Source organism: Oncorhynchus keta, chromosome 34, assembly GCF_023373465.1.
Source record: "Oncorhynchus keta strain PuntledgeMale-10-30-2019 chromosome 34, Oket_V2, whole genome shotgun sequence".
In the NCBI taxonomy this organism is placed as follows: domain Eukaryota; kingdom Metazoa; phylum Chordata; class Actinopteri; order Salmoniformes; family Salmonidae; genus Oncorhynchus; species Oncorhynchus keta.
Genome location: NC_068454.1, coordinates 66,631,770 through 66,657,705, shown reverse-complemented (window position 1 = coordinate 66,657,705; position 25,936 = coordinate 66,631,770). Strand labels below are relative to the sequence as shown.

General features: G+C 43.9%; 2 protein-coding genes across 4 annotated transcripts in view; one reads left to right on the top strand and one right to left on the bottom strand.

The window, feature by feature from the left end:
- Nucleotides 1-1,619: 1,619 nt before the first annotated feature.
- On the bottom strand, nt 1,620-21,516 carry LOC118377033 (uncharacterized). 2 transcript variants are annotated; one of them, XM_052494479.1, is made up of 13 exons: nt 20,542-21,516; nt 15,790-16,128; nt 15,308-15,571; nt 14,963-14,998; nt 14,375-14,547; nt 13,985-14,147; nt 12,900-12,961; nt 12,459-12,651; nt 4,439-4,597; nt 4,040-4,113; nt 3,515-3,541; nt 2,839-2,885; nt 1,620-2,549 (listed from the first exon to the last, which is right to left on the bottom strand). In XM_052494479.1, the coding sequence occupies exons 2-13, from the start codon at nt 16,097-16,099 to the stop codon at nt 2,489-2,491; spliced, it is 1,569 nt and encodes a 522-aa protein (XP_052350439.1). In that variant the 5' UTR covers nt 16,100-16,128; nt 20,542-21,516; the 3' UTR covers nt 1,620-2,488. The 2 variants fall into 2 exon arrangements, with proteins under 2 accessions (XP_052350439.1, XP_052350438.1); XM_052494478.1 differs by lacking the exon at nt 20,542-21,516 and adding an exon at nt 16,951-17,121.
- The window catches only part of LOC127915181 (nectin-2-like), a 100,315-nt gene continuing 94,420 nt past the window's right edge, over nt 20,042-25,936 (top strand). Inside the window, exon 1 of one of the 2 annotated variants that reach the window (XM_052494480.1) lies at nt 20,042-20,446. In XM_052494480.1, coding sequence (XP_052350440.1) covers nt 20,362-20,446 — 85 coding nt within the window. In that variant the 5' untranslated portion in view covers nt 20,042-20,361. The remainder of the gene's footprint in view (nt 20,447-25,936) is intronic. The other variant, XM_052494481.1, reaches the window with a different exon arrangement.

Here is a 25,936-nt window from a genome sequence, read left to right as displayed (position 1 = left end):
TGAATACAGGAACTGTGCAATGAGTTCAGAACGTAGTGTTGCGAGAACAAACGGTCTTTTGTTAGATAACAGGAGCCAGGTGTGAGATAACTGTATTGAGTGTGTGAGCGCATAGATATTCTACACAACTACAACGACTGAACGCTGAAACGCCTAGGAGGCTGGGACCAGCTCGTGCGCCAACAATCAACGATAGACTGGGCGTGGTTTAAACTCACTCAGCCTATACTCTGACAGGCCGGCTCCGAGGCAGGAACGACTTCTGTCAGAGTATATTACAATAATTTTGTCAGGAACAAGTCAGTTCTCTGTTTGCCCTGCGAGGTGTGACAGAGAGCCCGTATACACGAAAATTGCATTTACCACTTATTGCTTAGTTAATAAAAAAGTACATAGTATACAATTGATGACTCAGCGTCATACTTATCCTGATACCAGATTCGATTGATGCAACCCGTAACAATCCCCACCACAGTTGCAACATTTTACATTCACAGACTCTTCAATGGCATATTCCTTCAGCCTGAAAACACTTGACACGTGGCCAAACTACAACTACATTTCTTGCATTGCATCGGGTTTTGCACGAACGCTCTTATGGGGTATCTTATATATTCCAGCTTTACATAGGGAGGAAGAAACTCATCAAACATCAATAATACAGATACACTTGGCTCCTTTTCCCCCCATTCTCCATACGGTCAAGCAACGTGCATGAACTACTCCTGGATTTTCTTGCCTAAGATATTGATTATCAATGTCCAACGGGACGCCAGAGAGAGCACCTTTCACCGATGCCCTGCTCCAACATTCAAAGCTGTCCACTTCATGCATCGATCATTTCACAAGCCACAATACACGCTCTTTAGATACACACAATATCAAATCGAATGTATTTATAAAGTCCTTTTTATTTCAGCAGATGTCACAACGTGCTTAAATAACACCATACCACTCCTGGTTACTTTGAATGCATCCACTTTCCCAACACCTTCTTCACAATCCTCGTGACTTCTAAAGGGTTTCCCAAATGAACATCTTTATCCAAAAAAACGAACTCCAACAAGCAACGACTCTTCAGAGTCCTTTTCCACAACAATTGTAGCCGTTTTTGCACCATTGTTGTTCATGGTTGTCCACTCATCTTCCTCACTAATGGTACTCGACGCTCTTTCATCTTCAAACAACACTTCCACTTCCGCCATCTCAGCCCTTTCTCGGAAGAACTTGTCACTTTCCGTGCATGCGTTTTAGGAGGAATCATTTTTCATTTTACTGCTGTAATAAATGCTGCAATAACACAATTGTGACAATAACATTGGGTTTGATTACAGACAATTAAGATTCATTTGACCCGTTTATTTGTTGATGTTTATTGAAACAGACAGACCAAAAGTCCAAGGTGAAGGTTTCCCCCAGCCCAGATCTTTCCCCATGGCCAGTGATCAATATCACTATAAACTTCATACCCCTTGACTTATTCCACATTTGGTCGTTACTGCCTGAATTCAAGATTAATAAACGATATGTTTTTTTCTCACACATCCACACAAAATAACCCATAATGAAATAAGTGAAAACATGTTTTTAGAAATTGTAGCCAATTTATTGAAAATGAAATACAGAAATGTACATAAGTATTCATAACCCTGAGTCAATACACATTAGAATCACCTTATGCAGCAATTACTGCTGGGCAGAGATTGTACAATATTTGCACATTATTATTTTTAAAATTCTTCAAGCGCTGTCAAGTTGGTTGTTGAACATTGCTAAACAGCCATTTTTAAGTCTTACCATAGATTTTCAAGCCGAGTTATGTCAAAACGGTAATTAGGCCACTCAGAAACATTTAATGTCATTTTGGTAAGCAACAGTGTATTTTTGGTCTTATGTTTTAGGTTATTGTCCTACTGAAAGGTGAATGTCTCCCAGTGTCTGTTGGAAGGCATACTGAACCAGGTTTTCCTCTAGGATTTTGCCTGTGCTTAGCTCTATTCCATTTTACATATACAGTACCAGTCAAAAGTTTGGACACACCTAATCATTCAAGGGTTTTAATTTATTTGTACTATTTTTGACATTGTAGAACAGTAGTGAAGACATCAAAACTATGAGATAACACATATGGAATCATGTAGTACCCAAAAAAGTGTTAAACAAATCCAAACATATTTTAGATTTTAAACACTATTATTGCACACAGAGTGAGTCCATGCAACTTATTATGTGACTTGTTAAGCACATTTTTACTCCTGAACTTATTCAGGCTTGCCATAACAAAGGGGTTGAATACTTATTGACTCAAGACATTTCAGCTTTTCATTTTTATTAATTTCATTTTGACATTATTGGGTATTGTGTGTTGGCTAGTGACATAAAATCTCAATGTAATCCATTTAAATTCAGTCTGTAACACAACAAAATGTGGAAAAAGTCAAGGCACTGTAAATGTCCATATACTGAACAGAGGAGAGATAATATTGCTTCAAGCTTTTGCTGATAAATCCTGCGATGTGGAGGTCTCCAGAAGGCTGCATGATTTGTATCTGAAAAAAGAACACGCTCTTAAAGCACACAGACACACACAGGTACACACACACAAACGTATGCACCCATCCATGACGTTCTGCACGTCACACCCAAAACCATACACACACACTTCACTGTCAGTGCATTATGTGACATTATGTTACCGACGTGCAGCACCAGGTTGACAGTATCATAGTGATGTTCAGAGTTGATGGGGGTGAGAGGGCCTGTGAAGGGCAGATGGGAAATTGTGACAGAAATGCACACACACACACCACGCCTGACCCAGGGCTATTTCATTCTTACCGATCCAATTCCTCATAGACATCATCCTCCCCTCTGGGCTTCAGGTCCTGAGAAGAAGAGGAGAAGAAGAGGAGAGAGAGAGAAGTGGTGGGAGGGAGGGCAAGAGAAGGGAGAAGGGCATAGTACAGCAAGAGATAGGAGGGGAGGAGAAGAAGAGAAAGACAGAGGCATTGTAGAATGAGAGAGGAGAGAGAGGGGGAGAAGGGGGTGAAGAGGAGGAAGGGAGAGAGAGACAAGGGGGAGGGAGAGGAGATTACATTTAAAGGCATCCTCCTGGGTGGGATGCGATTGATTTGTTAATATCTCTAATGTAAGGCTGACAGTTAAGAACCGACAGGTTTTTCTGAACCACAGGACTGATGGGTGGAGACATATCTGCTGACAGAAGAAGTGGTCCTGTAGAAACATGGCGCAACGCCAGGGTAGTGGGTTCATGCACATGGACCACACATACACACATGACTGTAAGGACAGACTAAAAGGGCTAAATGGCATATATTATTATTATTATATTAGAAGAGGGAGAAACACACACACCCATACATGCACATGCGCACACACACACACACACTGAGGACAGACTAGCAAGGGAGGCCACTACAACCTCACCTCCGCACACAGATTCAGGGGAACGCTTCTGTGTCTGTGATGCTGAGAACAGAACACAATAACTCACCATGTACACTGAACTCTGAGGAGAAGTCTATAGGGAGAGAGGAGAGAAAACAGTATTTAATAACCACACTGAACCCTGGGGAGAAGTCTATAGGGAGAGAGGAGAGAAAACAGTGTTCAATAACCACACAGAGTGAGAGAGAGAGAGAGAGAGAGAGAGAGAGAGAGAGAGAGAGAGAGAGAGAGAGAGAGAGAGGGGAGAGAGAGAGAGAGAGAGAGAGAGAGAGAGAGAGAGAGAGAGAGAGAGAGAGAGAGAGAGAGAGAGAGAGAGAGAGAGAGAGGGGGGAGAGAGAGGAATAGGGGGGGTAGACAAATGTAGAGAAAGGGTGAGACAGGGAGTTAGATGAGGGCTGAAGAAGAAGAAGCAGGGAAACAAAGGAAAACAAAGAGAGAAGGAGAAAGAGACAGAAACAGAGGGTCAGAGACAGGAAATGAAATGGTGGGGAGACAGGAGGGGAGAGAGAGGGAGAAAGAGAACAGAGATTCATCAGAGTATTGAGATACAGAGAAGGCATGAATCCATCACCTGTCTGACATCCTCAGGATTCTCATAGATATTTTCCACTTCCCCAGAGCAGCGGGAGAGAGACTGTTCAATACCTGTGGAGAAACATACACACACACACACACAGACACACACACACAGACACACACACACACACACACACACACACACACACACACACACACACACACACACACACACACACACACACACACACACACACACACACACACACACACACACACACACACACACACACACACACACACACACACACAGTGAGAGGCAAACTGCCAGATTCATTGCATCGACCTCATAATATGTCATGTCCCAGATCACTCACTGGACTTGACAGGTCCAGAGATGGAGAGAACACGAAGGAGGTAGGGATGTCGAAAAAGAAAACGCCGGAAGACTCACCACGGCGAGAAATGTCTTTCTGTCTCCATAGCAACACACCAGCAGCCGCGGCAACCAGGGGCACCAGGAGTAATAAAGCAGAGAGGAGGGAGGGAAGGAGCGAGGCACTGTTGCTCTCTGGGTGAGGAGGAGAGATAGAAGTAGTGCTCTCTGTGTTGTCTGAGAGAAGAGGACAGAAAGAAGTGAGAAAGAGAAAAAGATAATAAGTTAATGAGTGTTGTATGAATTAAATACTTGTACATCAATGATCAGTAAACAGTGTGGTCTCATTCCCAGCAGGGGGCAGGCCTGATCCCTGGTTTAGCTCCAGAGAGGTCCTGTCTAAATAGCGAAAGACAAAATGGGAGGGTGAGTCAATGTGGGTATGTTGAAATGTCTAACTCCTTATCATGGCAAGACACTCAGTATTATTCACACTCCATACAGTACTCTGGATGAAATAGAACGATGAAAGAGAAGGTTGGGAGGGGAGACACGGAATTATTACATGACATAACCATGTGATTAGCTCATGATATTCAAATAAGCCATTTGTAGACTGACAAAGCGCCACACGCGTCATGAATACAGTTATCTGGTGTGTTTGCATGGTGAGGTGAGGTGACATCATTCATGCAAACACAGCCACAGGGAGACATGGAAGCTGTGTGGGAGGTGTCAGTTACCACAGTGACAACTACCTGCTCACAAGCATCCAGAAAATAAGAGAGACTTTGATGTCACCAGTGTATATCTTCATATATATATATATCTCTTAATTTGTATACCAGCGATGTGACCATTACTAACATGCTACTGTTAATTATATATTCCAAAAACGTCCAGAAGTTTGTTTTTCGTAGAAGTTTCCTCTACAGGCCTTCACCTTACCCTCCTTTCTTGACTTATACATGGTGCTTCAAATTAATCAATCATAAAGTGCTGTGTGAGGTGTAATTGGTGGTGTGTGTGTGTGTGTGTGTGTGTGTGTGTGTGTGTGTGTGTGTGTGTGTGTGTGTGTGTGTGTGTGTGTGTGTGTGTGTGTGTGTGTGTGTGTGTGTGTGTGTGTGTGTGTGTGTGTGTGCGTGTGTGTGCTGGAATAGTGTGGTGGCAGGGAGTTGACCCCTGGGCCAGGTTGACCTGCTCTGTTCTCAGTGCCAGCTTCTTTAACACTGCATGAATTATGGTAATTGGGTGAAGCGAGGTGAGGGGTAAATACCATCACTCCTCAATGGCCTGGGTGCACCTTCCCTCCCTTCCTTCCTCTCTGCTCTCCTCTAATTGCCTTTCCCTACACACTTCCCCACATGACAAAATATTATACTCCATACTGTAGTATCCCTCGACCATGTACTTCTTACTATAGAATATTGTGGTATACTGTACTCCACACTGTAGTATTCTTTGATCATGTGTAGTACTTACTATAGGAATGTGTAGTATACTACAGCATACTATACTACACACAGTAGTATCCCTCGATCGTGTATTTCTTACATTATAATGATGTAGTATACTGTAGAATACTATACTACACGCTGTAGTGCTTACTATATAATTTTGTAGTATACTGTAGAATAGTATATTACATACTGTAGTATCCAGTCAATCATGTAGTGCTTACTATAAAATTCTGAAGTAAACTGTAGTATACTGTCAAATAATATACTACACACTGTAGTATCACTCGATCCTGTGTAGTACTTACTATACAATACTTTGTAGAATACTACTGTCAAGACGCTAGCCCTTTCAGTGAATTGACAAGCAGAGATGTGAACAACCCCCACTCTCCTGTTAGGAGGGGAGGGGCAGTTTTTATGACTTTACAACTACGTCGTAAATTCCTTGCAGAGACTATTGTCTCCCTGACCATGCAGTATGGGAGAGAGAGGGTCACAGTAAAACAAAGGAACTCTCCCGCCAAATTCTACTACATCACAGAATTTGAGAATTGAACAATATTCCTATTTTGGAGAATGTGTAAACGGTCGGTGGAGAAGCCAGCTACGACCCGGTCCATTTCGTTTCATGTTTGTGACCTCATGAAAGACAATACAGCCACATTACCCTAACTCTGTTTATACAGGTTCCTCAGTTACGAGGCTTGCATCTAATTCTTGTATAAAATGAATGAGTAAAAGATTAAACTATTTGCGGAATGATGTAATGTGATGTTAACCTTTAAAATTAGAGAATTGGCCACTCATGTAAAGTTTAACCTCTTGAAGCTATGGGGGCGCTATTTCATTATTGGATAAAAAAAACGTGCCCGTTTTAAGCGCAATATTTTGTCACAAAATATGCTCGACTATGCATATAATTGACAGTTTTGGAAAGAAAACACTCTGACGTTTCCAAAACTGCAAAGATATTATCTGTGAGTGCCACAGAACTGATTCTACAGGTGAAACCAAGATGAAACTTCAAACAGGAAATGAGCAGAATTTTTGAGGCTCTGTTTTCCATTGTCTCCTTATATGGCTGTGAATGTGCCCTGAACGAACCTACGCTTTCTGCCATTTGCCCAAGGTGTCTGCAGCATTGTGACGTATTTGTAGGCATATCATTGGAAGATTGGCCATAAGAGACTACATTTACCAGGTGTCCGCCCGGTGTCCTTTGTCGAAATTGCTGCGTAATCTCCGAGGAGACTTCCACGAACGATATATCATCGAAGAGATATGTGAAAAACACCTTGAGGATTGATTCTAAACAACGTTTACCATGTTTCAGTCGATATTATGGAGTTAATTTGGAAAAATGTTTGGCGTTTTGATGACTGAATTTTCTGTTTTTTTTTCGGTAACCAAACGTGATGCACAAAACAGAGCGATTTCTCCTAAACAAATAATATTTCAGGAAAAACTGAACATTTGCTATCTAACTGAGAGTCTCCTCATTGAAAAAATCCGAAGTTCTTCAAGGGTAAATTCTTTTATTTGAATGCTTTTCTGTTTTTTGTGAAAATGTTGCCTGCTGAATGCTACGCTAGCTATCAATACTGTTACACAAATGCTTGTTTTGCTATGGTTGAGAAGCATATTTTTGAAAATCTGAGATGACAGTGTTGTTAACAAAAGGCTAAGCTTGAGAGCTAGCATATTTATTTCATTTCATTTGCGATTTTCATGAATAGTTAACATTGTGTTATGCTAATGAGCTTGCGAATAGAATTACACTCCTGGATACAGGTTTTTTTCGTAGCTAAACGCGATGAACAAAACGGAGCGATTTCTCCTAAACAAATAATCTTTCAGGAAAAACTGAACATTTGCTATCTAACTGAGAGTCTCCTCATTGAAAACATCCGAAGTTCTTCAAAGGTAAAAGATTTTATTTGAATGCTTTTCTGGTTTTTGTGAAAATGTTGCCTGCTGAATGCTAACGCTAAATGCTATGCTAGTTATCAATACTGTTACACAAATGCTTGTTTTGCTATGGTTGAGAAGCATATTTTGAAAATCTGAGATGACAGTGTTGTTAACAAAAGGCTAAGCTTGAGAGCTAGCATATTTATTTCATTTCATTTGCGATTTTCATGAATAGTTAAAGTTGCGTTATGGTAATGGGCTTGAGGCTGTAGTCACGATCCCGGATCCGGGATGGCTCGACGCGAGAAGTTAACTAAGTCAGTAGCGACACCCAAATTAATAAAGATTGGTTGGAAATGATGAACCAACCCTTTTCCACTCTTGAATAAAAGCTTCGGTGGAACTCAATTCCAAATAACGTCAGGACTTGTCCCCCACGTTGAAAAAGACTAATTCTAAATTCAACTCTACAGACCAGGAAACGTGAGAGCTTGCTCCACACGTGAAATGGTATGAACTCTGAACTATTGATCACCTAAAGAAGAAGTGCATACTAAACTAGCATATATCAGATTGCAGCTGAACATATGCGCAAATCTAGTACGAGAACACTGACTGACGAGGACGAATCTCCAGAGTGAGATGAACCTCTCAGACTATGTGAACCTCTCACACAACATCCTGGAAGAATCTACAAAGGACAATGGCAACATCGACTGGGCAAACCAGAGGCTCACATCACCAGCTCAACTATCGAAGCCAGCTTCACGTAAATACAATGCATTACTTTTCCGAATGAGCGATCGTTAGTGGCATATGTATTTATGTGAGAATAGCTTCCCAGGTCCGATAGAGACCCATGTTCCTTAGTCTTCCTTCCAAAACCCCCTTCTCTTGTCTCTGAATCTATCATGTTATAACCAAACAGTTTTTTGTTAAGTCCACTAGGGACGATATTCACTGTATAACGTTATTATGTATTGTATATTCTGTAATTGTTTAATTATTTAGTAAATAAATAATTGAGCCAATAGGTGTATGGATGATTCATAGTAAAGGCTGGGTTCGTGCAGATAGCCAAGAATTTTATGACGTTTGGAATGAGAACTGATGATAATAATAATAATTACAGAGAATTGATTTGATAAAATAATGGTCTTCACATTTAATGACAAGCCAGAGACACGACACTACAGTTTTATCCACATAAACACTATTGTTTTTTTAACTATAGTAATACTACAGTATTCAATTTGCATATACCCCACCCATTCCCATCCCCCATATCCCAATTTGCCGCGGCAGGTAGCCTAGTGGTTAGAGCGTTGGACTAGTAACTGAAAGGTTGCTAGATCGAATCCCTGAGCTGACAAGGTAAAAATCTGTCGTTTTGCCCCCTGAACAAGGCAGTTAACCCACTGTTCCTAGGCCATCATTGTAAATAAGAATTTGTTCTTAACTGGCTTGCCTAGTTAAATAAAGGATAAATTCAAATTAAAATTGTGCCACCCATGAGTGAGAAACCTACATGCCAAATATAGCCTATATGTTGTGTTCCCGACAGGTTATAGAAAAGAGCAGAAGCATTGAACAATCCATTCATATTACAGTCCTACAGGTTATGGAACATTTCCTATTATAGTATTTGTCCAGTAGGTTTCCTCAAGGGGAAAGCACCCACTTCTACATCAAAGATAAAAAAAAAAACACTGAGTAAATACTATGGTAATGTCTGCAAAAACACTACAGTGAATATTATAGTATATAAATATAGTAATAGTACAGTATTTATTCCATAGTATACTATATTATTTTCTATTTGCTCCCCTCTGTTCCTCTATTATTTCCTCCCATCTCACTCTCTCTCTTTCCCTGCCTCCCATCTCGCTCTCTCTCTTTCCCTGCCTCCCATCTCGCCCTGTCTTTCCCTGCCTCCCATCTCGCTCTCTCTCTTTCCCTGCCTCCCATCTCGCTCTCTGTCTTTCCCTGCCTCCCATCTCGCTCTCTGTCTTTCCCTGCCTCCCATCTCGCTCTCTCTCTTTCCCTTCCTCCCATCTCGCTCTCTCTCTTTCCCTGCCTCCCATCTCGCTCTCTCTCTTTCCCTGCCTCCCATCTCGCTCTCTCTCTTTCCCTGCCTCCCATCTCGCTCTCTCTCTTTCCCTGCCTCCCATCTCGCTCTCTCTCTTTCCCTGCCTCCCATCTCGCTCTCTCTCTTTCCCTTCCTCCCATCTCGCTCTCTCTCTTTCCCTGCCTCCCATCTCGCTCTCTCTCTTTCCCTGCCTCCCATCTCGCTCTCTCTTTCCCTTCCTCCCATCTCGCTCTCTCTCTTTCCCTGCCTCCCATCTCGCTCTCTCTCTTTCCCTGCCTCCCATCTCGCTCTCTCTCTTTCCCTTCCTCCCATCTCGCTCTCTCTCTTTCCCTGCCTCCCATCTCGCTCTCTCTTTCCCTGCCTCCCATCTCGCTCTCTCTCTTTCCCTTCCTCCCATCTCGCTCTCTCTCTTTCCCTGCCTCCCATCTCGCTCTCTCTCTTTCCCTGCCTCCCATCTCGCTCTCTCTCTTTCCCTTCCTCCCATCTCGCTCTCTCTCTTTCCCTGCCTCCCATCTCGCTCTCTCTCTTTCCCTGCCTCCCATCTCCTCTCTTCTCTCCCACATCCCAATAAGAGAGTAAATGGGAGAACAAGTCCACAATACAACGTTCAATCAGCCCTCACAAACAGCTCATTCTAAATGCATCACTTCCCTTTGCATATCCATTACTCTTGTTAAAACATTGCTTTGTTGTGTGTCATCATCATGGCTCCTCGGTATCAGTGATGTACGGGGGTATTGGTAGTGAGCTCATCCCCATTAGGAGATTCATTCAACTGTCAGATCCTTCTGTGGCTGTGTGTGCTTCCTCAGATACAATGAATGTGAATACATTCCAGAGGGCTGTCCTGGTGTCCTCCCTCACCATTTACACTTATCAACTGAAGAAGTGTGGGGGTGTGAAGAGAGGGAGAGAGAGAAAGAGAGAGAGAGAGAGTGACACAGACAGACACAGAGAGACAGGGAAACCAATACTATTTGAACCCATGTGGGTCTGGTGGTGATGACAGTGACAACCCATTACCTCCGTTGGGACAGAAGCCATAAACAGTCTGTCACTCAGCCAGGCAGGCACACGGGCAGGCAGGCAGGCAGGCGAGCATCGCAGGCAGGCGGGGCTACAAGGTCAGTGCTCTGTGAAGCGTTTTATAGTGGTTGCAGAGCAACTTCAGGTCAACCTGTCTGGCTATGATAAGCAACAGAACAATGGGTTAAGGATGTAGAATAGGATAGAATGGAGTAGAATAGAATAGGTGAAACAGACAATTAGACTCCCAATCAAAGCATTGCTCTGTGGTGTGTTGCTGGATCAGACATAGGACCATATTGGGTGTCATGTGGACGTTTTCTTCAGTCAATACTTGGCAAATCCTCACGCAGAATTCAGTGCCTTTCTCTGTCTTCTATATGTGTACAATTCTTGTTATTCTCACATTTAAAGTTTATGTGGAGTTTAGAATTGGAATTTAGAATTGGAATTTAGAGTTCATCCTGCCTATTCCATTTCTGGGCTGATTGGTTAGCTCACAACAGGGCCCTGGAGATAACGAGATGAGAATGGAGTGGGCACACATCCAGCACTGAAGGACTGGAGCGACGGGGGAGAGGGATAAACACAGGCAGGTGTGTTTACATAGCTAACGGATTAGCAGCTGAGCTAGCCTGCTGTTCACTTCTCTCTGTTGGGAAGGGATGTCTGGTGTGCTTAGGATTTAGAGCTGTGATTCCCAACCAGGGGTACTAGGACCCCTGTAGGTACTCGGCCTATCCACAGAGGGTACTTGAGAAGACTCATGAGACCATAGGCCTACTGGTAAAATGCACATGAGGGGGTACTTCAGGGCTACTCCGGGCAGAGCAAAATTCTGTTGGTGAAACAGTAACCCAAAAAGGTTGGGAACCACTGATCTAGAGCAGTGTTTCCCACCTCCGGTCCTCTAGTACGCCCAACAGTACACATTTTTATTGTAGCCCCAGACAAGCACACCTGATTCAACCTAGCAACTAATCATAAGGCCCTCAAAGAGTTGAATCAGGTGTGCTTGTCCGCGTGTGCTGTTGGGGACCACTGATAGAGGAGGTTCATGTTCAGTAAACATGGACTTGGATGAGTGCCTATTTGGTCATAATGATTATAGTGGTATTGGCTATAATGGTGTTAAAGAGCAAAGTATATTTGAAGCTCTCAAATGGAAACATGCAAACAGATGAGTTACATAACTTCCTGGTTTTACAACTTCTCTGTTTGTATGGTTCCATCTGAGTGGTTTAAATATACTTTCCCCTTCTGTTAATCACTGATGAGAATCACTGATGGGAACTGGCCAGGGGCGGACTGGGACCAGAAATCGGCCCTGACATTTCTAACACATCGGCCCAGACCGCCCCTGGAACTGACTGTGTAGGTGCGAGGGAGAAAGGATAAGATGATAGCAAGAAGGAAAGGAAGCATTGTAAAGGGGCCTATTTGGACAAACATATAGGCCTATTGTTGGTCCTGCTAGGTACAGTTAGTTGACACTGACCTGAGAAAAGTTGAGCATTTTTAGCATTATTGATTATGGTTAGCATTAGGAGAGGGTAAGCTGATCTTAGATCTATATCTAAAGACCCAAGTTGGACCGTTCGGTTCTCTCCACCTTTCGGGGGCAGTTTGACGGTGTAAACTGCCTTGACCACTTGTCCGTTCTGCAGCTGCATGGTGCAGGTGTAGTTCCCAGCCGTGTTCTGGGTGGGGAACAGGGGGACCTCTGTGCTGAGGCGACCCGGGCCAGAGGAGCTCCACTTCAGCGTGCGACTCTGGTTCTGGTGGCTCCACACCACCCGCTTCACCTGGTGGATGGAGGAGATGGATTGTGCTTATACAGTGTGTTCTTCATACACCAGGGCCGTGTTCAGGGGACTATGCAATAGTCCAGGTTGTCCTTCCCTGTTTCAGTCAGTTTTCCGTTTTGTGCCTAATGAACTCAGCCCAGGTGCTCAAGGAGCCATTTTGTGCCTGAAAGCTCACCACACATCAGCTAACTATCAAAGTGAAGAGATGAGGCATGAACGTTGCCAGTCAGGGGATGGTTACCTACCTGGGAGCGCTCTGTATAATGACAGGTCAGGACCAGGGCTGATGGAGAATGTCTGGCTTTCACTGGGATGGAGGGATAGTGAGAAAGGGGGAAGGAGAGGAGAGGAGAGTGGAAGGCAAGGGAGTAGGAAAGAAAAAGATAATGTGAGGTAGGGATAAGGAGAGAGTGAAGGAAGTACCAATAAGTGGTAGTCAGGGGACAAAAAGAGAAGGGGGCAAGGAGAGGTGGAAGGTGAGTTAGGGGGGGTGGGGTGGATGAAAAGAAAACAATGAGAGAATCAGAGATTGTTCAAAATAATATATATTCATTACACAGAATTGCTTCTAATGTGTCGCCTGATGGTGACTGATGCCCCATGTCTCATCAAACCCCAATGAGGATCAATCTGGGTGTAATCAAGCCCTACAGACACACACGTCTCTGTCAGTGATTACAGTGTTTAATGTGTGCCTCCCACAGCCCTGGTGGGAGTGCGGCAGGTATAATCGTACATAATTACACCCATAATGAGGCAAGATAAAAAATATATGGGTCCGCGGGGCTTTATGTGTGTGTGTGTGTGTGTGTGTGTGTGTGTGTGTGTGTGTGTGTGTGTGTGTGTGTGTGTGTGTGTGTGTGTGTGTGTGTGTGTGTGTGTGTGTGTGTGTGTGTGTGTGTGTGTGTGTGTGTGTGTGTGTGTGTGTGTGTGTGTGTGTGTGTGTGTGTGTGTGTGTGTGTGTGTGTGTGTGTGTGTGTGTGTGTGTGTGTGTGTGCGTGCGTGCGTGCGTGCGTGTGTGTGTGTGTGTCAGTGTGTGTGTGTGTGTGTGTGTGTATGTGTGTGACAGACGTGTGGAGCAGGGTGACAGTGACAGATCGCTTGGTCATGTCTGGGCAGCTGTGATGGCTGCCAGAGGGACAGTGATTATTAAAGACTTCCGAGACTACAAAAATGGACAGACAGGTGTATGAGTATGTGTGTGTGTTTCTGTGTGTGTGTGTGAGTTGGACAGTATTTTTAGTCTTTGTTTTTATTGATACCGATATCTCTATTTCAAGCATAAATTAATCACACTTCTCTCTTCACTCCTCCCTCTTCCCCTCTGTACCTTGGAGGATGCTAAGTAGGGTCCTCTGGCTGAACGCGTTGTCATTGAGGAAGACCTCACACATGTAGAGGCCTCCGTCATTCAGCCCCGGGCTCAGCAGGAAGGAGAAGAAACCCTCTTTTGGGGTAGACAATGGCCCGTCCAGGCTCAGCTGGGCATGAGTCTAGATCAATCAAATTAATTCAATCACATTCATTTATAAAGGCTCTTTTTACATCAGCAGTTGTCATAAAGTGCTTTTACAGTAACCCGGCCTGGACCCTGTGGAGCAGGCAGAAACAGAAGCACTGTAGCTAGGAAAACCCCCTTGAAGGAACAAACCTGTAGAGGAACTCAGTTGAAACGCACGTAAGCATGAACATATACACACACATCCTCTTCTGGGTGTACCTTGCTCTGCTCTGTGTGGTCCCTCCAGCGGTCGTACCTGTAGACCAGGGTTGTGGTGTTAATGTTTCTGCTGTCTGGAGGCTTCCAATAGAGCAGGACATAGTCGCCCCGCATCGGAGGGCAGGCGAGGGTGAGAGGGGTCTGGGTGAGACTGGCCATAGAGATCTGAGCACCTAGGGAGGGGGAGAGGAGAGGGAGGGGGAGGGAGGGAGAGAAAGAGAGAACGGGGGGAATGGGGGAGAGAAAGAGAATGAGAGGTGCGTAAGTGAGAGAGAACGTGAGAGATAAGAAGAGAGAGTGGTGGGGGAACGGTGAGAGAAATATGTGGGGAAGATTGTGGGGTTGAGAGTATTAGAGAGGAGGATGAGTGACAGAGATGGCAGTTTGGAGAGGAACAGAACAGACAGAGGAAAATAAAGAGAGATAGAGAGAGAGGTGCACAGCAGCAACAGGGATTATGTCGTTATGTTTCTGAGAGAGAGCTGGTCCCTCAGTAAGGTCAGTTTGTATTGTGCTGCTTGATCCAGAGGCTGCTGACTCCGTGTTTTAGCTAGACTAGAGTCTACTGTACACTGTGACGTCACTCACTATGGCTTATATTGGTGAACGAGGCCACATTCATACCTAGAAAGAGAGAGAGAGAGGGTGAGCGGGAGAGGGTGGGAGGGAGCGAGAGAGGGAGAGAGGGAGGAAGAATGACAGAGAGGGAACAAGGGAGTGAGAGAGATAAAGGGACAGAAATAAAGAATTTGGGTTAGTGTGGGAGCAGTTGTTATAGTGGGAGCACATATAAATACTAGTCAATTACATAACAATGCCAATACAATGCTGATCTAAATACAATGTTTTACTTGGAGTATTGAGACTCATCCCAGATTCCAATTATGTCACTACACCCTTTCCTGCCTCTCTCCACCCCCCGTCATATCTCACCATCCACGCGGAGGTCCACAGTGAAGGGGAACATAGGGGAGCTGCTGTTACCCCTTGGGTATACCTGGCAGATGTATACCCCCTGGTCAGTGAGGCGTATCTGGGGCAGCTTGGCAACACCCCCCCCTGACCTCCTTGCCAATCGTAGTGGCGTCCCACCAGGGGACAGCCAGGTTACCTCAGAAACGGCGGAGGCGGGGGACACTTCTGCCATCAGACGCAGTGTGCTGTGGTGAGGGAGAGTGGCTGAAGGAAAGATAGAGACTGGGACCGATGTAGGAGGTAGGAAATAGGAGGAACGAAAGAAGAGATAAAAAAACATGTGGGATATTGATACTACAGCCAACCTGATTGTGTCAAATAAAGTGTGCATGGGAAATTATTTACACAAAATATTTGTATCAATACCATCACAACTGTATATTACATGTATATGGACATACTATAACGGTAGGTTTGTGTACAGGGCCAGAGTTCTATACCTGTGAGGATGGCTAATAGTATGATCTTCTCTCTCAGTTTCTTCTCTTGCTGTTTAATCAGACAGGAGTAGCGACCCTTGTCCTCCATTTTGGGGACAAACAGTAGAGAGAAGTCCCCAGTTTCCTGAAAGTTTGAGTCAACCAATCGCATGGAAGCCTTTGAGGCTGCGCCCGAGAACTGCTGCCTCTCATTGGCTGAGAGGACCAGTTTCCAGTGGTCCACCCCGGGAGACTTCATCTTCCAATTAATGCTCACAGAGCCCGTGAGAGGCCAATCAACACAGGGTAAGGTGACTTCCCTGCCAACCATTGTCACGACGACATCACTCCAGTCAGGGTCTGATGACGACAAAAAACACACACAAAAACAAGTGAGTGAAATAGTGATAGGTCTAACCTTCCAGTGGGCTTACAGGGGAACTCCTGCCATGGCTGTTCACACCTATCCGGCTCTATGTGCTCTGTAAAAACGTAAGGTGCTAGTAGAAGGGGTTGCAGTTGGATCAGGCTCTGGCCTCACTACTGATAGATGAGACCTGAGGAGATAAGAGGTGACTAGTTCTGGAGCCACAATCAACACTCAGACTTAACCCAGAGATGCTTCCAGGGGACTCTCAAATGGCACCCTACTTCTTAGAGCCCTGCTACAAAGTAGTGCACTATATAGGTAATAGAGTGCCAGTTCGAACGCAACCCAGGTTTTTATCCTTCCTTTATAATCAGTAACTGATTTAGATCAGGAAGAGCCAGTGTGTTGTGGACTCTTTAAGCCTAATCAATGGCATTAATGGACCAATTAAACGCCAAGGAGAGTTGAGAGCCAGCCAGACTGGACGGATTAGAGATGTGTATCCCTGCTTTGACCTCCAAATGACAGGAATATTTCTAAACCTCTACTGAAATACTACCTTATTTATAAAATACTACCTTATTTATAAAATACTACCTTATTTATAAAATACTACCTTGATTATTTTCTATGTTATGTCTTCCATATGCTTTCTGATAAAAGATCTACTGATCCCCGACTGAAGAATCCCACATTCGTTTTCAGCTTCAAAACGAGTGGGTAACCCAGTCACAACAGTTGTATGGGAGAATAATTGCAAGTGAAGGTTATTTGTGCGATGTCAGCTATCAATGGTTAAAATTTCGCCATACCTTTAGTGGTCGTGTCAGATTGAGTGATGAGCACCGCCGAAGAAGAAATAAGAACAAAGAGGAGACATCTAAACTCCATGGTCCAAGTGGAGGCAGCTGAGCAGGTGTTAAGTCAACTCACACACAGACCAACACACACTCTCCACTAGCACCCACCACCACCACAAACAACAACACCCTTCTCATCTCCAGTTTACTAGCAACATTTCTGTATTCTATGTGGTTGCGTTTCAAATGGCATTCTATACCCTATTTAGTGCACTACTTTTGACCAGGGCCAATATGACTGGTCAAAAGTAGTGCAATATACAGGGGATATGGTGTAATTTGGGGCCGAACTTGTGTCTTTACTTTGAACAGGATACGACCTGTCCAAAACCTTGATAGTGTTCAGGAAGAGAGTGTCACTGTGTCCACTGTTGGTGACTGATAAACACTTATAGGACTGGCACAGGGGGAAACACACACACACACACACACACACACACACACACACACACACACACACACACACACACACACACACACACACACACACACACACACACACACACACACACACACACACACACACACACACACACACACACACACACACACACACACCAGGCTACATGATGATGTAAACTCATGCTGCAGCTCAGGCACTGTACTGTGTATGTTCTTGAACAGAGAGGGAAGAACTTCACTTGGGATAAAATCCATACGATGACCTCAATACTGGGGTTGAAGAATGACAAAAGGAACAAGCACGTACAGTATATGTGACAGGGAGAAAGGGAAAAAGACCAATAAAGTGGAGAGAGAGATGAGGAGAGGAACAGAGTGAAAGTGAGGGAGAAAGACAGAGAGAGGTAACGAGGAAGTTAGAGAGATAAAGAGAGAACAATAAAGAGTTTGGGTTATAGTGGGAGCAGTGGAACCCCTGGGCTAAATGTCTTTACATCCCATAAATGTGTTTAATTAAGCTAACGGTGCTATCAGCTCCTCTGAGCTCCATTACTCCATTACCAGATACACTCTTAATTACCACTGAGCTGACAGGGAGAGAGGGGAGAGAGAGAGAGAGAGAGAGAGAGAGAGAGAGAGAGAGAGAGAGAGAGAGAGAGAGAGAGAGAGAGAGAGAGAGAGAGAGAGAGAGAGAGAGAGAGAGAGAGAGAGAGAGAGAGAGAGAGAGAGAGAGAGAGAGAGAGAGAGAGAGAGAGAGAGAGAGAGAGACATGGGAGAGAGAGAAGAGGGGAAGGGTGTGGGAGAAAGAGAAAGATGGGACAATGGAGAGAGAGGGGGAGATAAATGAGGAAGAGAGAAAGATGTATGACAATGTGAGAAATTGGAAAATACAGTAAAAGAGAGAAAGTAGCAACAGAAAGAGAAGTAGTGACAGGGTGAATGATAGAAACCAGAGATACTGAGAGAGAGAGAGAGAGAGAGAGAGAGAGAGAGAGAGAGAGAGAGAGAGAGAGAGACTTCAACTATCTGTACATTGTTACAATACTGTACATAGCCAATAATATAACATTTGAAATGTCTAAATTATTTAAAAACTTTTGTGAGTGTTATGTTTACTGTTAATTTTTCATTGTTTATTTCACTTTTGTTTTCATCTATTTCACTTGCTTTGGCAATATAAACACATGTTTCCCATGCCAATAAGTCTCTTTGAAATGAATTGAGAGAGAGACAAGAGAGAGAGCATGGGTGTACTGATCTCCTCCCTCATGGATAAATAATCACTCTAAGCTCTGGCTCAGTTTAATGAGTGCTGCCAATGAGCTAATACCAGACAACTATGAACTCCACTATCCTAGTCACAGACCCACAGGCAACCCCAGGACAGGGTGACAGGAGTGGAGAGGAAAATGAAGAGAGAGGAGTGAAAGACAAGGCCGGGATAAAGAAAGTGAGGGACAATACGTGGAGAGGGAAGAGTGACCAAATCCAGACATAACATTGGCCAGATGAGTGAGGGATGATGGGAGAGGGGAAAAACGAGTTTAGGCCCCTATATAGGGGAAGGGCTCAGAGTATTGAAAGTGAAAATAGATTGGGAGAATTCAGGTGAACATTGTGGACTGACAGAGGAGAGGAGAAAAGGAGAGGGGAGAGCAGAGGAGAGAAAATGAGAGGTTCGGGGAAAAGAGTGAAATATGCGATGAGAAGGAGGGAATTACAATGAATCAATGTTCTCTGCACGTCTGTAAAACACATGGGTTTACAGATTAGCCTTAAAGCTGGATGATAATATGGCTTTGCAATGTTGCTTTGGTGGACAATAAGAAAATGCTGTTTTTTGATTAGTGGGTGCAGGGGTGACTAACCCCGACCTAGAGATCTGATCTGGGTGTGCAAGCTTCAGTTCCAGCCCTGTTTTAATACAGCTAATCAAGATATTTAGAATCACACCTGAGTGTCATCATTTGATTGTGACATCTGTGTCAAAGATTTTGATTGTGAAATCAATGTTCGTGGTTATTGGATTGTAACGTTTGTTCCAGTGTTAATTGTATTGCTACACTTGAGTAGTGTCATGATTATGGGACGTTAGAGCCAAACAGCAGAGGGCGCAATAATCATCCATTTGCCTCATTCCACCACTGCTGTGCTGTTGTGCCTAGAATTCGATTATTGAATGGTACATATATTACAATTGACCTAATCAGTGTAAAATATTGGAGAGGGTGGACTTTCCCATAAATTAGCCTACACATTACGGGTAGATTTTTTTTTTCTAAATCAAAACGTGAAATTTGTAGCATCCTCCATCGATTAAATGTTCATTAAATGTTAAATTAAATGTCCATCCATTAAATGTTTTTAATTCAAATAAAAAGACAGTAGAAAACTGAAGAGGGTACATTGACGAATATGCCTAGTTCATTTTTGGTAAAATACAGGCAAGACAGCTCGCCTTGAGGCTAAACAAATGTACGTGTGCGCCCTATTACCTATGTTGTCCAGTCAGGGCTGGAAATCAACAAGGTTTCCGTTTTGGATAACACAATCTTTTAAAAAGTATAATTCCTCAATATTCTCATCCTTTTGGGAGTTTCTAAACTCCAGTCACATATCGTTTGATTTCAAGGAACTGTGACGTTGCCTAGGGATAGTCCATGACATCACACCCAGTAGCGATCTCTCCGCAGTGTGGAAATAGTTGAAGAGCGCACGCAGTCCAATCCACAAAACACATTTTTAGCTAAGCGAGAAATATACAATTGTGAGTTTCTTGTCAGCGTCGCTTGGACATGATTTGTATTATTTTTAACAGGCTCTGAAAGACGCGCAGTCAGTGAAGGACGTTTGAAAACTGACTTCTGATTAGTTCACAATTAAGTTCAAACCGGAAAAGACACGGATAGAGGTTGTTTTTATCAACGACATAAGATTAATTTAAATCAGAGCACAGGCAGCATGGCGAGAGAAGACGCTGGAAATTGGCATGACTTCACAAAAATGATCGGACTGTTCAGCGTGGTCACGTTGCTGACTTTTCAAGGTAAGACAAACATATTTCAAAAACAACCATAGAAATTCACCACCAGCCTACGTTGTTATCTTATACTCTAACCACGGATCCGTTGGTTGTGTCACCTGCTGGGGAGGTTTCAGTTACGATCCAATCAACGTGCAGGTGTACACTAGGTCTTAACGTTTTTTTCAGGCTAATGTTTTCCTTCTTACGGTCGTGAAATAAATCATGAATAAACAAAGTCTACTTGTGTCCCTCAACTGATTTGACTAGACTATTTTCTGACCGTGACACTATCTCACTCGGTAACCAGAGTTTCGGCGTAAAGTAGGCTACGCGGTGCTTTTGCTCTTAAGGTGTGGCTCAGTTGGCAATCGAAGTATATGTTTCTCTCTGGTGCCAGCAGGTGCATTGTCACTTGGTCTGTTCCAAATACAACCCTAGGGCTGTTGCGTGTCCTTGATCCTCTTTCCCCAGGACCACGCTTCTCCTTCAATTCCTTACGCCCCCCTGCGCCTTTTATTTCCTATCATCATCCTCGATTAGTGGCAGTTCACAACACATGTATTGGGTTAGAAATAGCTTTTATTGTAAACAGTGCAGCAACAGGGTGTAGCCTAGTTGCCACCAACAACAAAAAAGTGTTTGAGGTTACAGTATCACACTTGATAGCGTCCTTGTGGCCTGTGCATTTTTAATAAACACCTGTGCCCAGAGCCATATATTTAAGAAATAAGGCCCGAGAGGTGTGGTATAGGTCCAATATACCACGGCTAAGGGCTGTTATTATTTCGCGACGCAACGCGGAGTGCCTGGATACAGCCCTTACATGCTGAGTAGACCGTGCGTCCGCCATAGCAGGCAGCCGTGGTATATTGGCCATACACCACAACCCCCCGAGGTGCTTTATTATAAACTGGTTACCAACGTCATTAGAGCATTAAAAATACATGTCATACCCGTGGTATACAGCCTGATATACCACGGGCTTCAGCCAATCAGCATTCAGGGCTCGAACCACCCAGTTTATAATTAGTTAGACCAACTGAGCATATTGAATATTTTTCTAATTCTAGACATAGAGTTGCATAGCATTGTTTAAATATTCACCATATAATGTTAAAGGAAAAATCCACTCAAACTATATTTTGGTATTTTTCTAAAAGTTTTGCATGTCAGCAGTCAAGTTTAAGATATTGGACTTTCAAAAAGCAAAGTGTCACGTTTTGCATCATATGATGTATTTTGCTCTGCATGATGATGTGGTTGGTGACACAGCATCTTGAAAGTCCAATATCTTGAATACTTTACTTCTGAAATGCAAAACATTTTGGGACTGCATCAACAGTGGACTAATAACTAAAATCTTGCATTTTTATTTTTTTGTGGATTTTAACCTGGCTGCCATCGAATGTAAATGCATCATAATGCTCATTCTAGACAATCCGTCTTGTAGTCTTTAAAAACAATATTCCTCATGTAATTTCAATGGGCTAATGGGTAATAAACAGGAAAACACTGCTGTTCAAATAAAAATCACTCACCTGAACAGTAGTGTGCGCAGTGTTTTTATTACATTTATTTATTTAATTTTTATTGTGTGTGCATTTTACCCCTTTTTCTCCCCAATTTCGTGGTATCCAATTGTTAGAAGCTACTATCTTGTCTCATCGCTACAACTCCCGTACGGGCTCGGGAGAGACGAAGGTTGAAAGTCATGCATCCTCCGATACACAACCCAACCAAGCCGCACTGCTTCTTAACACAGCGCAGCGCGCATCCAACCTGGAAGCCAGCCGCACCAATGTGTCGGAGGAAACACCGTGCACCTGGCAACCTTGGTTAGCGTTTACTGCGCCCAGCCCGTCACAGGAGTCGCTGGTGCGCGATGAGACAAGGATATCCCTACCGGCCAACCCCTCCCTCGCCCGGGCGACGCTAGGCCAATTGTGCGTCGTCCCACGGACCTCCCGGTCGCGGCCGGGTTACGACAGAGCCTGGGCGCAAACCCAGAGTCTCTGGTGGCACAGCTGGCGCTGCAGTACAGCCCTTTTAACCACTGTGCCACCCGGGAGGCCCCTGTGTTTTTATTTTTGGTCCTTCTGTAGCACAGTTGGTAGAGCATGGCGCTTGTAACGCCAGGGTAGTGGGTTCGATTCCCGGGACCACCCATACGTAGAATGTATGCACACATGACTGTAAGTCGCTTTGGATAAAAGCGTCTGCTAAATGGCATATATTATTATTATTATATTATCAGGCAAGTTGGCCCTTAGTGCCACAGAAAGAGAGGGTAGTGGCCTAGCTGAGTCCTACTGTACTGCCTGATGTAGTTGATTAAAATTGTATTTTATTTATTTAACTAGGCAAGTCAGTTAATAAACAAATTATTATTTTACAGTAACTGCCAAACCCTAACCTGTACAACGCTGGTCCATTTGTGTGCCGCCCTATTGGACTCCCAATCACGGCCGGTTGTGATACAGCCCGGGATCGAACCAGGGTCTGTAGTGGCGCGTCTAGAACTGAGATGCAGTGCCTTAGACTGCGGTGTCACTTGGGAGCATTGTACATAACACAAAAATAATAATATAATCATCCGGCCCAGAAATGTATTTTCTTTTCTGATTTATTTATGGTGTGGACCTTTTCAGCCCAAATCCATTTGACAGAACATCTAGTGCACTTAGGGGGAAGGAAAACGGTGGCAAACAAAAAGGTTCCTGCATTTTTATCAGGGAAAATGTTGGTTTAACCAGTTCAAGTGTAAAAATCACCCTCTTCACTTTACTGATTTCACAGAAAGAGACAATGTTCAGGCCTTGGTGTGTTTTTTTGTGGTAGAATGTTTTTTGATTTTTTTTTTTCGTGTTCTTTACTAAGCCAAGAAAATCTTGTTTATAAGGAAATGACTAAAAAGAGTTTCAATAGCTTAGTAGAGGAAGGTAGGCTTAGTTCAGTTCTCATCAATTTCAATTTAATATAGTCTCATAACCCAGCTTACAATGTAATAACATTGAGTTTAATTTGTTTTGAATTAATGTAGGCTTCTATAGTATGAAAATCAATAAAAGACATGTCGTAGAAAATTATCTTGAGAGAATGGATGGGATTCCACTTTGAGCCCTAAAACGACACTGTAATACCCCCTAACGAGGTGGAGGCCCTATGTGGGTCAGGAGGGCTTGAACCCTGTTACCATGGTGATGTTTTATATTGAAATAGGGCTATGGGGTCAGCTGTGACTGGTTACGTCATCTTTACGGCTGAGTAAACGGCGTTGGTGTGTGTGTGAGAGCGACTGGTGGGCTGGCAGGGTCAGGGGAGAGAGCAGGCTACAGTCACACGCTGTTGGAAGAAGAGAGAAATGTGACATTAGGCCAAATTGACTTTGTGCAGTGAAGACACTTGAGATCTTCCTGATGGGTCTCTTTAGCCATTTGGGAACAGGTGGCTTCTTTAGAATGATGCAGAGACAGTTCAGGCTGAAGATTGCGTTCGGAGTCAGTCTGTTGATGGTTGGTAGGTCAGTTGGTTTATAGGACTGAATGAACAACTGATTCAGACCCCCCCCTCCCCGCCACCACCACTTGAGCGCCCTCCCCCGCCTGCCAGACCCAGTACATACAGGGGGCCTTGTTCTCTTGTCTTTTATTTTCTACCATCTTTCATGTTCCTGTCCAGCGCTTTTGTTTGAGCGACGTTAGTTATTGGTTTATTCAAAAGCACTCCCTCCTCTCCCTCTGTCCTCAAGGCCATGCTGTTTATGGGTGTCTGAGAGGGGGAGGGAGAAGGGGGGTGAGAGAGAAAGATGTGTAATTCCACGGATAAAAGAATGTGGAATGTGTGTTTTGAGGGGATGGGAGACTATAATTGAAACATTCTTATCTAAATCAATGTTTTTTCCCAGACATACGCAACGCTGCAGAAATAGACTTGTCTTATTTCAAATTGGAAAAGCAACCTTTTTTGAATGTGTGAACTTTTCAATGAATGTCTGTATGCTCGAGGTGTTATGTTAATGAGGTGTCCTTGCCCCTCTGTTCTAGAGCTGCAAATGCCATGGGGATTGGGAAAAGGTCAGGTGTGTGTGTCCGTTAGCCTTGCTTTGGCTGCTTTTAGTATGGCTTCATCACTGGCCCTGTCTCACACACACACACACACACACACTGCAGGGCCTGTTTAGAGCGTAGAGCAATAGTTGCCCTCATCACCAGTAAACCTCAGTTGATTCAAACATAAATGTGTGCTTTTAGTTTACAGCCCAATGGAGTCGTGAATGTAATACTAAGTGTGTGTGCGTGGACGGTGCCCAACACCTGTGGCCCTGACTCTGCTGCCTCCATGGAATCCTAATTCAATCTTCATTTTATGGCAGTTTATAACAGTTCATCAATGAACTACATTCCACATAGAATGAAAAGACCTACTACAGTAAGTCAAGCCATAGAGCTTATTGATGCATGCGTCTATAATCAATGTATGTGGAGAGACAATGGTTATTTTCTCTCTATTCATATTTCCTTTAAATCAAAGGCCAGACTAGGTTGTTGATTTGAACAAACATCATTAGACAGGATGGATAGTTCTAGGGAGAGAGTGAGTGAAGGGGAGAGGGATGTATAGAGAGCGAGGGAGAGTTTGGTCGATCAGCAGCAGTTCTTGTCGCTGAATTGTAAGTTTTGCTTTTGGACTGGGAGGCAGGAGCAATAGTAGTTGACACACCGCAAGATAGTGATAAATGAGGGTGTGTAACCTGAGGCTATGCTGTGTAGGGCTGACCCCATTTAGTCGATTGTTTGGTAAATAGGCTGTTGGTCAACCAACATATTTTTTTCGACAAGCATATGTAAAACAAAAAAGATAATTCTGGCACACGTGACTGATTCACGCCCGTCTCAGGTGACTCGTCCATTGCTGTGGCCGCAGGGATGGCACACCAGTGTCACCAGTAGTACATTTACTGTTAATTCCCATCATTTCTAATCTACAATGTTTGTTTGGTTATGGTAATTTATGTTAATGCATTCAATATATATTATTACTACAGGCTTGTCATCGGAGGAGTGGACACCTTGTTTGTAGAGCGCACAACCTAGGCTACACATATGAGAAGGTTTTGGTTTATTGCATTCCATTTATGAGTTGTCATTGTATTTGTTGCCTTTTGTTTGGAGCACTCCTGTCAATGTTGAGTAAGGACACGCACCTGATTGTGCAGAGAAGTAGGCCTATAGGCTAGCTGGCCTGCATGCAGAGAAGTAGGCCTATAGGCTACCTGGCCTGCATGCAGAGAAGTAGGCCTATAGGCTAGCTGGCCTGCATGCAGAGAAGTAGGCCTATAGGCTACCTGGCCTGCATGCAGAGAAGTAGGCCTATAGGCTACCTGGCCTGCATGCAGAGAAGTAGGCCTATAGGCTACCTGGCCTGCATGCAGAGAAGTAGGCCTATAGGCTACCTGGCCTGCATGCAGAGAAGTAGGCCTATAGGCTACCTGGCCTGCATGCAGAGAAGTAG

What these genes read in the sequence shown, in the direction of transcription:
- LOC118377033 (XM_052494478.1), bottom strand. Translation starts at nt 17,029, where the DNA reads ATGGAGTTTAGATGTCTCCTCTTTGTTCTTATTTCTTCTTCGGCGGTG. An exon ending in ATCCTGAGGATGTCAGACAG is followed by an intron (nt 3,542 to 4,039) that starts GTGATGGATTCA and finishes CTCTCCCTATAG; the next exon opens with ACTTCTCCTCAGAGTTCAGT. An exon ending in GTCTATGAGGAATTGGATCG is followed by an intron (nt 2,550 to 2,838) that starts GTAAGAATGAAA and finishes TTCTTTTTTCAG; the next exon opens with ATACAAATCATGCAGCCTTC.